The following is a 15,394-nucleotide window of genomic DNA, read 5'->3' as shown; positions in this document are numbered from 1 at the left end:
GTTTTGAGGCTTTTTGTGGGAGCTGATTTTTGCCAGTTCCCCAAAAACCTATGTGTGAACTGGCCCTTACGGCTCTGGGAAGCGTCAGTCTGATCACTGCCCCTCGTCCATCACATCCTTCTCCCTGAGCTGGGAATTCAGCGCCGGGGCAATGAAGGGGTTAAATACAGAGAGCGCAAACGCGGCAGAAAGCAGGAAGTGATCGGTCAGATCACAGCTGCGCCCTCCCCCAGCCATGCTGCAGCCTCTGTCCCTCTCCCTGGCTCTAAGCCTGGCGATCCAGTGGATCCTGTGGGCTGTAGCCACTCTGCTTCGCACTGAGAAGTTCTACGATCTGGCAGGTAAGTACCATTTACCTCCGGTGACCGGGGTGAGGTGACTCTTTCCATCCCGGACATACTACAAGCCACCCCCTTGAATGCATAGTACGGCCGTGATCTCTCCCGCACAGGGCGCGCAGCTTCATTACCAGCGCGTCCCTCATCTGAAATCTATTACCTAATGCTGTTACCCTATTAATGGTAATGGCTGACGAAGTACAAGTCACCTGACAGACGCTACCGGGTAACCTAGCAACTAAGGGCGGAGTTTGTTAAAGTTACATAAAGTCCAGTGCGCATGTGCGGCCGGCGGTCCTCCACTCTTTTGCCTTGTGCCTTTAGAAAGTAGTGTGCAGCTGGAAGGGAAGGGTGTTGCCAATAGCAACCAGTTAGCGTGCAGCCCTCGTTATTTTTATACAGTTAACTGAGCTGGTTGCTATGGGCAATCACTTGGTTTGGTAGTAGGTTTTTACTCCACCACACATTAGATAGTACACTATCTAATGTGTATAGTACATACACATTAGATAGTACATAGGGGGTTCTTCCATAACACCTAGCGCTGCCGGGGGATGCACATAGTTTATGACTTTTTTTACACCATATTTGTACCCGCCTGCACTGGCAGAAAAAGCGCCCGATTTGTGACAAGAATCAGGCCCCATCATAAATAAGCCATACACTATGCAAGCGCAGGGGGGACAACGAAGTCTTAGTAAATTAAATTAAATTCTCTGCATCTTCTGCTCTAATGAAAAGTCTATAGTGGCGCAGCAAATATTCTTTTAAAGGGGCAGCACTCAATTTTCCTGATTCTGAGGGGTGTCACTATCTTTTTCACAATGATGGCACAGTAGAAATTGGAAAGTCAATTCACTGACAGCAAGAAGTTTTAGTGACGCAAAAATAAGCGACCCTGGGTCGGCGTGCAGTGATGAGAAAGACAGCACTAAATCCTCCGGGGCACGCTCTATTACAGGGAACACCAGCCAGATTAAAGTGGAGGTGCCCTTGATGGTATAGGTGTTTAAGGTGCTTTGGTGGCTGGGTCCCTGTGTTCGTAACGCCAGCACCGCAAGGTGCAAATGTTGAGAGTAGTAGAAAGGATGAGGAGTCAGTTGTAGTAGAAAACAGTTGAACATTTACTGAATTAATCATCTCAGGACAGTTGGTACAGTTTATTTGTATATTAAAGGCAATAATCCAGATGTTGGTTTAACTGTAATTCCTTATAACAAGTCTGGCAATTGTCAGTTGAGGAGTTCTCTAATGCTGTTACTTTACAGGCAAAGACTGGGTAATTTGCACTAAGTCCACTTTCTAGCACTCAGGTACTGAATATAAGGGTTTCCTTCCTTCATATCGAGCAATCCAAGAAGGGTGTTCTCCCTTGTTGCAGGCAAACTCTCTGCTACATTATTTGATGCAGGATGCTCTCCTGAAGTATTCAGATCCACTATGTCCCAGAAGGCGTTTAGTGGAAAAAAGGACAATTCTGCACACTAATTATCCAGTTGTGTCCAGGTACCTTTAAGTTCCTCCTGGTCACTGGTGCTGGTAAAGTCCCTTGGCTAGACTCAGCTCTAATCTTCACTAGACTTGCTTTATATTCATACTTAGACTTACTGTCTTGTCCTGGGCTGCAGTAAATTCTTGGTTTGTCCTCTCCAGTCTTGACCAGGGCCCAGAGGAAAGAAAGGCAGCTACATTTTGGACTGAGCCTGCTTGGCTCCTCCATTTACTTCCTTCTACTTCCTCTTACTGTCTCACTCTCCTCTAAGTCAGCAAACCCCTAGCTATATATAGTATGTGGCGCCAGCACCACCTAGGGGCGACTAAATGTAGTGACATTGCCAGCCTGATACTGGGGAAATACAATACATTAAATAAGACAGCAGCAAAAGTTTAAAGTGCCCACATATAGCACATAGTGGGACACTGCAATTGCATCTACGGCCATCTTGTTGGTGATGCCACACATTGTGGGCCAACATGCAGGCATAAAATGGAGCTGTTTGGCAATAGGGTCTTTACGGGTAAAGCATGTTAAATTCCTGTAAAAACCATGGAGTCGAGCATTGCATTGCAAACCTACATATTGGCTTTTGACCGCTTCTCAACCAAATCAGAAGCAACTTGTTTAGGCCACTTTCAGGTGTCAATGAATCACGGATGTGTGTTGTTTGTGTGTCCACCGGCAGCACACGTACCCAATGGGGCACATTTACTGAGGGACTTGCAACTATTTTACACTTTTTTTAACCAGTCGTGGGACAATATTTAGTCAGTTAAAAGAGACGGAGTGTGAGTGTGGGGGGGGCAGGACCCTGGCAAATTTACGAACGTTTACTACTTGCCAGTGGCTGCCGTAGTTTTTACGCCAGGCACAAGGACTGCCATAGATGCGCCTAATTTATGACAAAGTGCATGCCTCGCCATAAATTAAACTAATCTAATGGAAAACTAAGACCGGACTTAAAAATCCGGTCTTAGTAAATGTGCTCCACTGACTTTAAAGGGGTTGTACATGCTTGACAAAGGGGGCGGACCCCCGAAACGTACGGACATGCTTGCTGGGCACCATGTGCGCTGAATCCTGGATGTGACTTAATTTGCACACCGGACTTGATGGAAAGTATGATATGAAATATTGGATATATGCACAAAGGGTACACAGCATGCCAGTAGGGGTGTTTGCGCTGTGTGTATAATCGTAGGTCCCGGCCGGGGGTACTTGGCTTGGAAGCTTTGAAAACGCTGCCACTTATGACCTGATGAAAGAGTTAACTGTGAACCGATAACATTTTACAACACAGGCGCTGACATCGGGATAAGACAGGGGTCACAACAAGATTAGGGAATAGACATTGCCAAAGGTCACTTTTAAGTTTCCAGCACACGACCGTGTGTATTTTGCGGTCCGCAAAAACGTATCTGCAAAAAATACGGATGACGTCCGCGTGCATGCTGCAAAACAAAAAATACATTTGTGTGCAAGAGACGTGTTAATTTGATTGATGTCCAAACCCGCCTGAGGATAAGGCCTCGTGCACACGGCCGTTGTTTTGTTCCGTGGTCCGCAACAAAAATATATAACCTGTCCTATTCTTGTCCGTTTTGCAGTTATATTAATGGCTGTCCGTGCCGTTCCGCAAATTGTGGAACGCACACGGATGCTATCCGTGTTTTGTGGAACCGTAATTTTCGGACCGCAAAACGCACAACGGTTGTGTGCATGAGGCCTAATTCTCAGCTCATGTGACCATGATGTGTAGTTGGAGCTTCTTTATAATTTCATATTCATACATTTAGTTATTACTTATATAGCGCAAACATGTTCTAATCGTACAGATTTTGGTGTGGAAACGCTGTGGATTTGTCGCAGATTTTACTCTCTGCATTGCAAAGGGAGAAATCCGCAGCAGATATCCACAAGCTGACAGATTCACAATTCACCTGCAGGTTTCACTCTCTGCAATATGTAGATGGCGGTTTTTAAATCTCATCCGCTTTGCTGCTCCTGTCAGACGTTGTGGATTTTCCACCCGCAATTCCAGTGTGAGAAATCTGCAGCATTTACGCTACGTGTGGCCGTACCCTCATTACTCACCACTTTCGCTGTCCCCTGTGTGGTTTACAATCTGATTTCCCTGTACATGATTTCCAGAGCTAGTTCCATAGGAATTATGGGGGAGATTTATCATGTAGTTTGCGTTAAAAAGTCACAAAAATGCATGTTTGCAACTTTATAAATGCAAAAAATCAAAAAAGAAACAGTTGCAAGTGCCACTTTTCCAAAAGGGTTGCGGCCAGCCACAGTGACAATGAAGCCAGAAATGTTCGGCAGCGTCTTGCGTCTTGTCATAAATTAGGTACATCCTCCAGCAATGCAGCGGATATCAAGACCAGTGCAATCTGCCCAATTATTCATCGCTACTTCTAAAGTGATAGGGGCACATTTAACAAGCTTGCCTGTTTTAGTTAGGCTACTTTCACACCAGCGATTTTACTGGATCCGGCAGGGTTCAGCAGGGTTCAGCAAAAACGCTTCCGTTACTGATAATACAACCGTCTGAATCCGTTATGAACAGATCCGGTTGTATTATCTGTAACATTGTCAAGACGGATCCGTCATAAACTCTATTCAAAGTCAATGGGAGACGCATCCGTTTTCCATAGTGTCAGAGAAAACGGATCCGTCCCCATTGACTGACTTACATTGTGGGTCATGACTGATCCGTCTTGCTCCGCATCCCAGGACGGAAAGCAAAACGCAGCATGCTGCGCTTTGCTCTCCGGTATGAGAACGGAATGTATTTTGGAGCTCTCCGTTCTGTTTAGTTACGTTTTGTCCCCATTGACAATGAATGGGGACAAAATGAAAGCGTTTTTTTTCCCAGTATTGAGCCCCTATAACAGATCTCAATACCGGAAAATAAAAACGCTAGTGTGAATGAAGCCTTAGGCCCTTTTCACACGGGCGAGTATTCCGCATGGATGCGATGCGTGAGGTGAACGCATTGCACCCGCACTGAATCCTGACCCATTTCTATGGGGCTGTGCACGCGAGCAGTGATTTTCACGCATCACTTGTGCGTTGCGTGAAAATCGCAGCATGCTCCTCTTTGTGCGTTTTTCATGTAACGCAGGCCCCATAGAAATGAATGGGGTTGCGTGAAAATCGCAAGCATCCGCAAGCAAGTGCGGATGCAGTGCTATTTTAACGCAATGTTACTAGGAGACTATCGAGATTGAGACCCGATCATTATTATTTTCCCTTTATAACATGGTTATAAGGAAAAATAATAGCATTCTGAATACAGAATGCATAGTACAATAGCGCTGAAGGGGTTAAAAAATAAATAAATAATTAAACTCACCTTAATCCACTTGATCGCGCAGCCGGAATCTCCTTCTGTCTTCTTTTTTGCTGTGTGCAGGAAAAGGACCTGTGGTGACGTCACTCCGGTCATCACATGGTCTGTCACATGATCTTTTACTATGGTGATGGATCATGTGATGGCCCATGTGATAACCGGGCATATTTGCTTCACTTTATCAAAAGTCTCACAGAATGCGTTTTGCACGTGCGTGATAAAAAACGGATTGTTTAGTACCCAGACTCCTTCATTGACGTTCTTTAATACAGAATGCAAAGTCAAATGTCAATTGAGGGTTAAAAAATCGCGCAGCCGGGATCCTCTTCTTTGTTCTTCTTGAAGAACCTGCAAAAGGACCTTCACTGACGTCATTGTGCTCACCACGTGGTGAGCGCGGTGACATCAGCGCAGGTCCTGCTGAATGAGGATAGAAGGTCCTTGCGCTGACGTCGGTGAGCACAATTAAGTCAGCGAAGGTCCTTCAAGAAGAACGAAGAGGATCCCGGCTGCGCAATCCAGTGAATAAGGTGAGTAATGTTTTATTATTTTTTAACCCTCAATTGACATTTGACTTTGCATTCTGTATTAAAGAATGCTATTTTCCATCATAACCATGTTATAATTGAAAATAATAAAATCTACAGAACACCAAACCCGAACGTCAATGAAGAAGTCCGGGTACTAAACATTCAGTTTTTTTATCACGCGCGTGCAAAACGCATTGCACTTGTGCGGAAAAAACGGAGGAACGCAACGATTTTCCCTAAACGCACCCGCATCCTATCCGGCCATTTTTTTTTGTATTTTGCGGTCAGCAAAAAATATGGATGACATCCGTGTGCATTTTGTTTTTTGCGGAACGGAAGAGCTGGCCCCTGATAGAACAGTACTATCCTTGTCCGTTATGCGAGCAACAATAGGACATGTTCTATCTTTTGAACTGAACGGAAACGGAAGGCATACGGAGTACCTTTTTTTTTTTTTTTTTTTTTTTTTTGCTGATCCATTAAAATGAATGGTTCCATATACGGAACGCATAAAAAAACGGAACGGAAACAGAAAAAAGAAAAGTTCATGTGCAAGAGGCCTCAGTGTTAGATCAGTGATTGGGAGCCAAAACCAGAGGTGGAGGCTACACAGACATAAGGTATAAGGGAAAGATCTGCACCCGTTCTGTTTTTGACCCGCGCCTGCTTTTGCTCACAATCACTGATGGACATCACTGACCGTCCACAGCTGAGAAGGACAGACTTGAAAATGCCCTGATGCTGTATTACTCACTGTATGGCTAACTGTTGGAACTTTTGAATAGGTAGTGGGACATTTATTCTTCTGTCACATCTAAGCCTGCGATGGACCGGAACAAAGTATTTGCGCCAGCAAGTGCAGACTGGGCTCATCACAGTATGGGGAGTACGGTAAGTGCACATGTAGCATGAATAAACCACCTATAGGTGGCACTAGAAAGTCCGTTTCCTGTTTTGTATGAATGTACACAAATAATTTGCTGTCTTTCTTGTTTTAGCCTTGGTGCATTTTTGTTCTTACGAATTCTCCGAGAAGGCCATGACAGGAGATTCAATAAGGTGCGAGATAATCCAGGAATGTTTTTGGTGTACTGGACGGTGCAAGGTGAGTTGCTGCATAGAAGATGTATGACGTATTGGAGATCTGTTTTGGCCTCAGCCTTTTAATGACTTTCTTGACTGAACTTTGTGACAACGCGTTTTCTCCATATTCCCTATATAGGCAGATACATATACTGTAGAGGGGTCCTGCGCTTGCTCCCCTCCCAGCCCCATAAATCTACTGCTAAGATCATCTCTTCCTCTTGAGGAACTAAGGTCATTTAGGCCTAGTTCACACGAACGTTTTTTTGCGAGTGTGTGGGCCGTTTTTTTTTTGTGTTCCGTATACGGAACCATTCATTTCAATGGTTCCGCAAAAAAAACGGAATGTACTCCGTATGCATTCTGATTCCGTTTTTCCGTTATGTTGAAAGATAGAACATGTCCTATCTTTGGCCGCAAATCACGTTCCGTGGCTCCATTCAAGTCAATAGGTCCGCAAAAAAAAGGAACACATACAGAAATGCATCCGTATGTCTTCCGTATCCGTTCCGTTTTTTCTGAACCATCTATTGAAAATGTTATGCCCAGCCCAATTTTTTCTATGTAATAACTGTATACTGTACATGGGATACAGAAAAACGGAACGGAAAAACTGAAAGGAAAAGGAAACACAACAGAACTAAAAAAAACGGAACAACGGATCCGTGAAAAACGGACCGCAAAAAACTATAAAAGCCATACGTTCGTGTGAACTAGGCCTTATGATGCTGAAATATGCCTAGATTAGCCCTATTTCAGGTGCAGATTGCGATGCAAAGGTTATTTGCGCCGCAGTCTGTGACTTCCCCTCATGCAGGGTCTAAAATAGTGGGCGAGACGCCTGCCTCATGCGTAGAAATAGGTCTAAGACCTCTTTCACACGGGCGTCGTCTTTTTGGCCCAGATAAGATGCGGGTGCGTTGCAGGAAAATGATTTTTCCGCGCGAGTGCAAAACATTGTAATGCGTTTTACATGCATGTGAGAAAAATCAGCATGTTTGGCACAAAAACTCTAACTTCACAGAAGTTCAAGTTTGGGTTAATTGTAGTGTAGATTGTATTATTTCCCCCTATAACATGGTTATAAGGGAAAATAATAGCATTCTGAATACAGAATGCTTAGTACAATAGGGCTGGAGGGGTTAAAAAAAATATATATATAATTTAACGCACCTTAATCCACTTGTTCGCGCAGCCCGGCATTTCTTCTGTCTTTATCTGTGAGGAATAGGACCTTTGATGACGTCACTGCGCTCATCACATGATCTTTTACCATGGTGATGGATCATGTGACTGACCATGTGATGAGCGCAGTGACTTCACCACAGGTCCTCTTTCTGCACAGCAAAGATAAAGACAGAAGTGGATTTTTTTTTTTTTTTTAAACCCCTCCAGCCCTATTGTACTATGCATTCTGTATTAACAATGCTATTATTTTCCCTTATAACCATGTTATAAGGGAAAATAACAACAAAGATCGGGTCTCCATCCCGATCGTCTTCTAGCAACCGTGCGTGAAAATCGCACCGCATCCGCACTTGCTTGCGGATGCTTGCGATTTTCACGCAGCCCCATTCACTTCTATGGGGCCTGCGTTTTTCGCTGAAGCCCGATTCACTTCTATGAGGCCAGGGCTGCGTGAAAAAAAAATGCTCATGTACACAAACCCATTGAAATGAATGGGTCAGGATTCACTTCACGCATTGCACCCGCGTGGAAAACTCACTTGTGTGAAAGGGGCCTTACACTTAGGACTGGCGCTGGATGTGCCGAACTTATGGAGAGGTACTCTGCGCCTCTTAATTACTTCACCGGAACCACCACCAGCGATGCGGTTTATTAAGACCGGCATCTAAAACGCCGGTCTTAATAAATGTGCCCCCAAATGTGTCTGTTGTCCTGGCAGTGGGGTTCCCATCATCTACTCATGGCTGGGAACGTCTTCATTTTGAGGAAATACATTACAAGTGAGCAGGAGAAAGTTGCATCTGTATTCAGGTCTATGGGTAGCTTTACATATATCGCATTTTCTCGCCCAATTTGTCACTCTTCTACTGTATTTTGCCATTTCACTTCATTTTTTTTTCTTTTGAAACCTTTCAGACCAGCCTCTAATTACAGCCCTGAGAGAGAAGATTTAGGCCTCTTTCACACAACCGTTTTTTTATTCTGTTTACGAGCCGTATACGGAACCATTCATTTCAATGGTTCCGCAAAAAAAACCTAATGTACTCCATATGCATTCCATTTCCGTATTTCCGTTGCGTTGAAAGATAGAACATGACCTATTATTGGCCGCAAATCACGTTCCGTGGGTCCACAAAAAAACGGAACACATACGGAAATGCAACCGTATGTCTTCCGTATCTGTTCCATTTTTGCAGAACCATCTATTGAAAATGTTATGCCCAGCCCAATTTTTTCTATATAATTACTGTATATGCCAAACAGAAAATCGGAAACAAAAAATGGAAAAACGGACCGCAAAACACTGAAAAAGCCATACGGTTGTGTGAAAGAGACCTTAAGGGGACATTTTTTTTTTTTTACACTCAATATTCATACAATTTTTTTTTATTTTTTTTTTCGGCAGCACTGTGCCACTGCAAATTAAATGCAAAGGAGGACATTTATCAAGACTGGCATATTGTACACCAGTCTCGATTCCCCCTGTGTTGCTGGAGGATGGGCCAAATGTATGCACAGATACCCTTATATCTTCTGTCCGTGCCGTGTGATACTCTACGGCAGCCTCGTAGCTCCTCGATCTTCGTGTATCCCACTGGTGGTGGCTGATATTAGGGTCTGAACTAGTAGAATCACTATGTTGAATCATAAGGACATAAGGGGCCAGATGTATCATGACTCTGACAGCTCACTCCACTTTCACATATGGCTAAAGTCAGTTTTAGCCAAGTCAGATTTATGAACGGCCCTTTAAGACTGTAATAAATGTGGTTTGACGGTAGCAGTTTATCCATCAGTAAGCAGCTTTACAAAAGTCGCACGTCTTTACGAAAAAGTCGCATGTTCTATTAAAAAGTCTCATAAGATAAGCATGGTCCTCACTGGAATGAAATTGCGCCCTTTTTTGCGACTTTTTAAATAGTCTCAATAGTAAATCTGTCTAGAGATTAATTTACATAAGAAAACACGCCCACTTTCAGAAAACTGGCAAGCATAGTGCAGAGCAGAAAAAAGTCGCAAATTTTTGCGCAGTTTTAGTGATTGCGCAAAAATTTGCGACTTTTTCACTCCATTATTCTGACTTGAGCTAATGATAAATCTGGCCCAAGGAGTTTTCTTTAGTGTCCAGTATCAGATAAGTCCTTTTTATTCTTCCCCAGGCATATGGATATTTGTAACATTACTTCCATCTTTAATGTTAAACCTTGAGAGAAGAAACAAGCCCCTGGGGCTGACGGACTACTTGGGCTGGACTTTGTGGGCTGTTGGATTCCTCATACAAGCCGTTGCAGATCAGCAGAAGTGGAGTTTTAAAGCTGACCCCGATAATGCAGTGAGTGTTCTGTATTCCCGGTCCCGCTTGTTCATTCCTGGTTCCATTTGCCACATTTCCCGGATCGTCTGTTTGAACCATCTGCATCATAATGATTAGTGTTGAGTGGACAGAACCTGACGAAGTGGAATTTGATTTGAATTTCGGGGAAAATTCGATTCACCCCCGAAGCCAAATTTCCTTGTGCTTTGTGGTAATTAGGGATGAGCGAATCGACTTCGGATGAAACATCAGAAGTCGATTTGCATAATAATTTGTTTGAATACTGTACGGAGCGAGCGCTCCATACAGTATTAGAATGTATTGGCTCCTATGAGCCGAAGTTATTACTTTGCGAAGTCTCGTAAGACTTTGCATAATAACTTCATAAATCAATTTCTACTGTAAAAACTGCTGGAATGGCCTGTGGAGTTTCTATGGCGTTACAATGCGACTGACAAACAAATAGCAATGATGGAAAAGTCATTCCAACCGTAGAGAGAGGATCTGCTGCCCTGTCTGTGATACACAGATTATCATATCATAGGTCATATATGGCATGATGCATGGACCCAGAGGAACATAATGGGAGAATTGTACTAACCCTTTAAGGGCGAGATATAGTTTTTAATAGTACCATTTAGGGTTAGGCCAAGTTCACACTTCAGTTAGTTGGTTAGTTATTTCCATCAGTTAGACCTCTTGCACACAACCGTATGGCTTTTTCAGTATTTTGCTGTCCGCAAAAAATCGGATCCGCAAAAAATACGGATGACGTCCATGTGCATTCCGTTTTTTGCGGAACAGAACAGTTATTAGCCCCTAATAGAACAGTACTATCCTTGTTCTATCTTTGAACGGAATGGAAATATGGAAACAGAAGGCATATGGACTACCTTCCGTTTTTTTGCGGATCCATTGAAATGAATGGTTGCGTATACGGAACGCAAAAAAAAAATACGGAAAGTAAACGGAAAAAAAAAACTTTTGTGTGCAAGAGGCCTTATTGTGAGCCAAACCCAGTAGTGAAGCCTCCTCAGACATCAGGTGTAATGGAAAGATCTGCACCTGTTCTGTGTAAATAACTGACGTGTGAACTCAGCCTCACATATGATTTTTAAGCTAAAAGTCCTTCACATAAGCTTTTAGCTTAGGGCCCTTTCACACTTGCGTTGTCCGGATCCGGCGTGTCCTCCACTTGCCGGAGGTACACGCCGGATCCGGAAAAACGCAAGTGTACGGAAAGCATTTGAAGACGGATCCGTCTTCAAAATGCTTTCAGTGTTACTATGGCAGCCAGGACGCTATTAAAGTCCTGGTTGCCATTGTAGTAGCGGGGGAGCGGCATACTTACAGTCTGTGCGTCTCCCGGGGCGCTCCAGAATGACGTCAGAGCGCCCCAGGCGCATGGATGACGTGTACATGCGATCACGTCATCCATGCGCCTGGGGCGCCCTGACGTCACTCTGGAGCGCCCCGGGAGCCGCACGGACGGTAAGTATGCTGCTCCCCCGCTCCCTGCTACACTTTACCATGGCTGCCAGGACTTTAGCGTCCCGGCAGCCATGGTAACCATTCAGAAAAAGCTAAACGTCGTATCCGGCAATGCGCCGAAACAACGTTTAGCTTAAGGCCGGATCCGGATCAATGCCTTTCAATGGGCATTCATTCCGGATCCGGCCTTGCGGCAAGTGTTCAGGGTTTTTGGCCGGAGCAAAAAGTACTGCATGCTGCGGTATTTTCTCCGGCCAAAAAACGTTCCGTTCCGGAACTGAAGACATCCTGATGCATCCTGAACAGATTTCTCTCCATTCAGAATGCATTAGGATAATCCTGATCAGGATTGTTCCGGCATAGAGCCCCGACGACGGAACTCTATGCCGGAACCGGCCAACGCAAGTGTGAAAGGGCCCTTAGCGGGGCGGGCACAGGCAGGAGCTGCTCAGCTAATTCTGGCATGGCACATGGTTACAGAGTACCCATGTGCTATGCCAGCATTTAGTAAACCTCGGGGGCATAGGCAGGAGCAGCAATGTGCGCTCCTGCCCGTACTCGGTTTGCTGCGGCCCCATTGATACAATGTAGAGTCCGTACACCGCTGACGAGTCAGCGGTGTGCCAGAATTGCGAATTTAAAGCGAGGTTGAAATCAGGGCTATAGGTGGATATTTCTATAGTAAAAAGTGAAAATCAATTAATAAAGTATATTAGAAAAATCATTTTATTGCATTTGGGACGTTGAATAAAAGTTTAGTTGCACTTTTTTTTTTTAAAGCATACCTATCTTTATAGGTAGCAGTGCATGTGACTATATGACTTGCATCTTCCTTACCTTCTAGCGGCCTGTAGTTTCCCTTTAAGGGTGCCTTCACATGCTACAGATTTTGTTGCAGAAATTTCGGTGACTGAATCAGTTCCCTTCACATGAATGGAGCTTGCAGAAAACCATGTGCTTGCTGCCCCATTCAGATGAATGGAACTGATTTTCAGTCGCAGAAATTTCTGCAACAAAATCCACAATGGTGAAGGCGTCCTAAAACTTCCTCCATTTGGGGTAAAAATGGTACTTACTAGATAGAGGGAAGGGGAGGCTGCAGCAGTATCTGCCCCTCAGTGTGGGAATCGGGCTACGAGAGAGAATCGTGTTTCAGTCTCAGTGCCTCCGTATGAGAGACTGGAGAAGGGGGTCCGACAGAGAGCGACCGACACATTCAGACTCCTCGAACTGGGGTTTCTGGACCTCTGTCCTAGTGATCTGTGGGGTACCAGCTGTGGGCCCACAGCAATCCAAACATTTATTCTAAAGAGATAAACGTCCATTGTGGGACAACCCATTTACATTGGTTATTTAGACATTGTCAGAGTTGCACATGAGGAATGGTTAGCTGACCTTTAGGAGCTTACATATATTTAAGGGATCGAATTATCAAGAGGACCCCAGTCCATATGCCTTATTAGGGCAGGGTGTCTCCCACTCTCTATACCTTTGTTAGCCATTGCAAAGAACCTCCAACTATGAAGGGCTCCAGCTGTGGGCAACATCTAAAAGTTCATGCATGGCCAGACAAAACTACCACTGGCGATATTAGCTTCTTACTAGAGCAGTGTTCCTCAACTCCAGTCCTCCGGACCGACCTGTTGGTCATGTTTTAGGGATTTCCTTAGTATTGAGCAGGTGATATAATCAGTGTCAATGCATCAGGACTTACCACAGGTAGTCATTCTCAAATCCTGACCGGCAGGTGAGTCCTGAGGCCTGGAGTTGAGGAACACTGGACTGGAGGACCAAGGAGCCATATCCGCAGCAATGAATTGGTGTCTGTGACTTCTTATAGAGAAGGGGTTGTCTTCTTTAGACAGCCCCTTCAACGGTGCACAATATACTATATTAGACCAATCTAATTCTCATGCATAATTCTATACTATGTGGTCACATTCAGAAGAAAATGGATAGGCCCAGTGGCAAGATACTGTATATGAATTAATATCTGTGCAGCCTTTAATCTGTTACTGAAGTAACACTGTATCTTATCTAATTTCTCAGGGTAAATTTATCCAAAGTGGTCTGTGGGCGTACAGCCGGCATCCAAACTACCTGGGAGAGATCCTGCAGTGGAGCGGACTCTTCGTTTCTGCCTCGTCCGTGCTCAGTGGTTACCAGTATCTGAGCGTCATATCCCCAATATTTGTGTGGTTCCTGCTCAGTTACGTCAGTGGGATTCCCATTCTTGAGAGGCAGGCAATGAAAAGATGGGGAGAGGACCCAGCATATAAGAGCTACATCCAGCAAACACCTGTACTCTGGCCCTTCAAACTCTAACTTCTGCCTCCAGAGGAGAGGAAGATATTGTTAGTGTACAGGGTTTATACACTGACTGTATGATGAAACTTCTCTGGGAGACTCTTCCCGTCATTACTGTATATTATTTCATCCGCTTTTCTTTTTTGTTTTATTTTCCAAAAGTAAGCAGAACTTTAAATAAAGTTATTGAAGAATAAGTTCTGATCTTTAGCCTGAAAATCATAGCAACCCACAGATGCATTGCACTTTGGGACTGAACAGAATGACATTTCAGCAGATGAATCTTACCAGGAATGACAGAAATAATATAATCTGTGACCAGTAGCATGCCCGCCCCTTCTGAGTTTTCATTTGTTCAGTTACTTAAAGGGGTTATCCAGGTGTTTAATATTGATGACCTATCCTTAACAGAGGTCATCGATATGACATTAGCGGGGGTCCAACTCCCGACATTCCGGCCAATCAGCTGTTCGAGGGAACGCCACGGCCTCCTCACAGCTTACTAAGCACGACACCGTCCGTTGGCTAGTGGCTGTGCTTGGTATTGTAGCTCAGGCCTATTTTCTTCTTTACTCCCTGCCTTTCCGGAGACTTTTTTTTTTTTTTTTTTCTGTTCACAAAGATGTATGATTGATTGTTTTTTGTGTCATAATTAACTATTGCATATTATGTAGTGAGAAGTTAGAAAAAAATTCCAATTGGTGTGGAAATGGGAACAAAATGCAATTGTGCCATAGTTTTATGGGTGTATATATATATATATATATATATTTCTTTTTACAACACTCCATTTGCAGTAAAACTGACCTGCTTGTCAGTACAACCAGCAGAATAAAGCAATACCACATTTATGTCGTTTTTCTTGTGTTTTAATACTGAAAAAAAAAATATTTCTTGGCATCTCCATATTCTGATCCCCATTGGAGTGTGTATGACTTTTTGATCACTTTTTATAAAATTTTTGGGAAGGTGAAATAAATTTGCAAATCGGCTATTTTGATTTATTTATTTTTTATTCTGTTAGTGCATTCACAGTACGGGATAAATACGTCTATTAGGGATGAGCGAATCAACTTCGAATGAAACATCAGAAGTCGATTCGCATAAAACTTCGTTCTAATACTGTACAGAGCAGGAGCTCCGTACAGTATTAGAATGTATTGACTCCGATGAGCCGAAGTTATTGCTTCGAAGTCTCGCAAGACTTAGAGATTACCCAACATATCCTACTGTGGAGGACATGTCTGAGCCCGAGCACCGCACGAAGGTTTCTCAAGTAGCTCG

At 43.9% G+C, this 15,394-nt stretch overlaps 1 protein-coding gene across 1 annotated transcript; it reads left to right on the top strand.

Annotated features, from left to right (window-relative positions):
* Window positions 1-200: 200 nt before the first annotated feature.
* Window positions 201-14,981, top strand: LOC122932337. The gene is made up of 5 exons (XM_044286695.1): window positions 201-341; window positions 6,513-6,618; window positions 6,726-6,832; window positions 10,158-10,330; window positions 13,853-14,981. Exons 1-5 carry the CDS (start codon window positions 236-238, stop codon window positions 14,126-14,128), a joined length of 768 nt encoding a protein of 255 aa, XP_044142630.1. The 5' UTR covers window positions 201-235; the 3' UTR covers window positions 14,129-14,981.
* The last annotated feature ends 413 nt before the right edge of the window (window positions 14,982-15,394 follow it).

The sequence above is a fragment of the Bufo gargarizans genome, chromosome 3 (assembly GCF_014858855.1).
Source record: "Bufo gargarizans isolate SCDJY-AF-19 chromosome 3, ASM1485885v1, whole genome shotgun sequence".
Taxonomy (NCBI): domain Eukaryota; kingdom Metazoa; phylum Chordata; class Amphibia; order Anura; family Bufonidae; genus Bufo; species Bufo gargarizans.
The sequence above is the reverse complement of the archived record's forward strand: the minus strand, read 5'-3'. Positions and strand labels throughout refer to the sequence as shown.

What these genes read in the sequence shown, in the direction of transcription:
- LOC122932337 (XM_044286695.1), top strand. Translation starts at nt 236, where the DNA reads ATGCTGCAGCCTCTGTCCCTCTCCCTGGCTCTAAGCCTGGCGATCCAG. An exon ending in GAAGTTCTACGATCTGGCAG is followed by an intron (nt 342 to 6,512) that starts GTAAGTACCATT and finishes ACTTTTGAATAG; the next exon opens with GTAGTGGGACATTTATTCTT. An exon ending in GGTGTACTGGACGGTGCAAG is followed by an intron (nt 6,833 to 10,157) that starts GTGAGTTGCTGC and finishes ATTCTTCCCCAG; the next exon opens with GCATATGGATATTTGTAACA.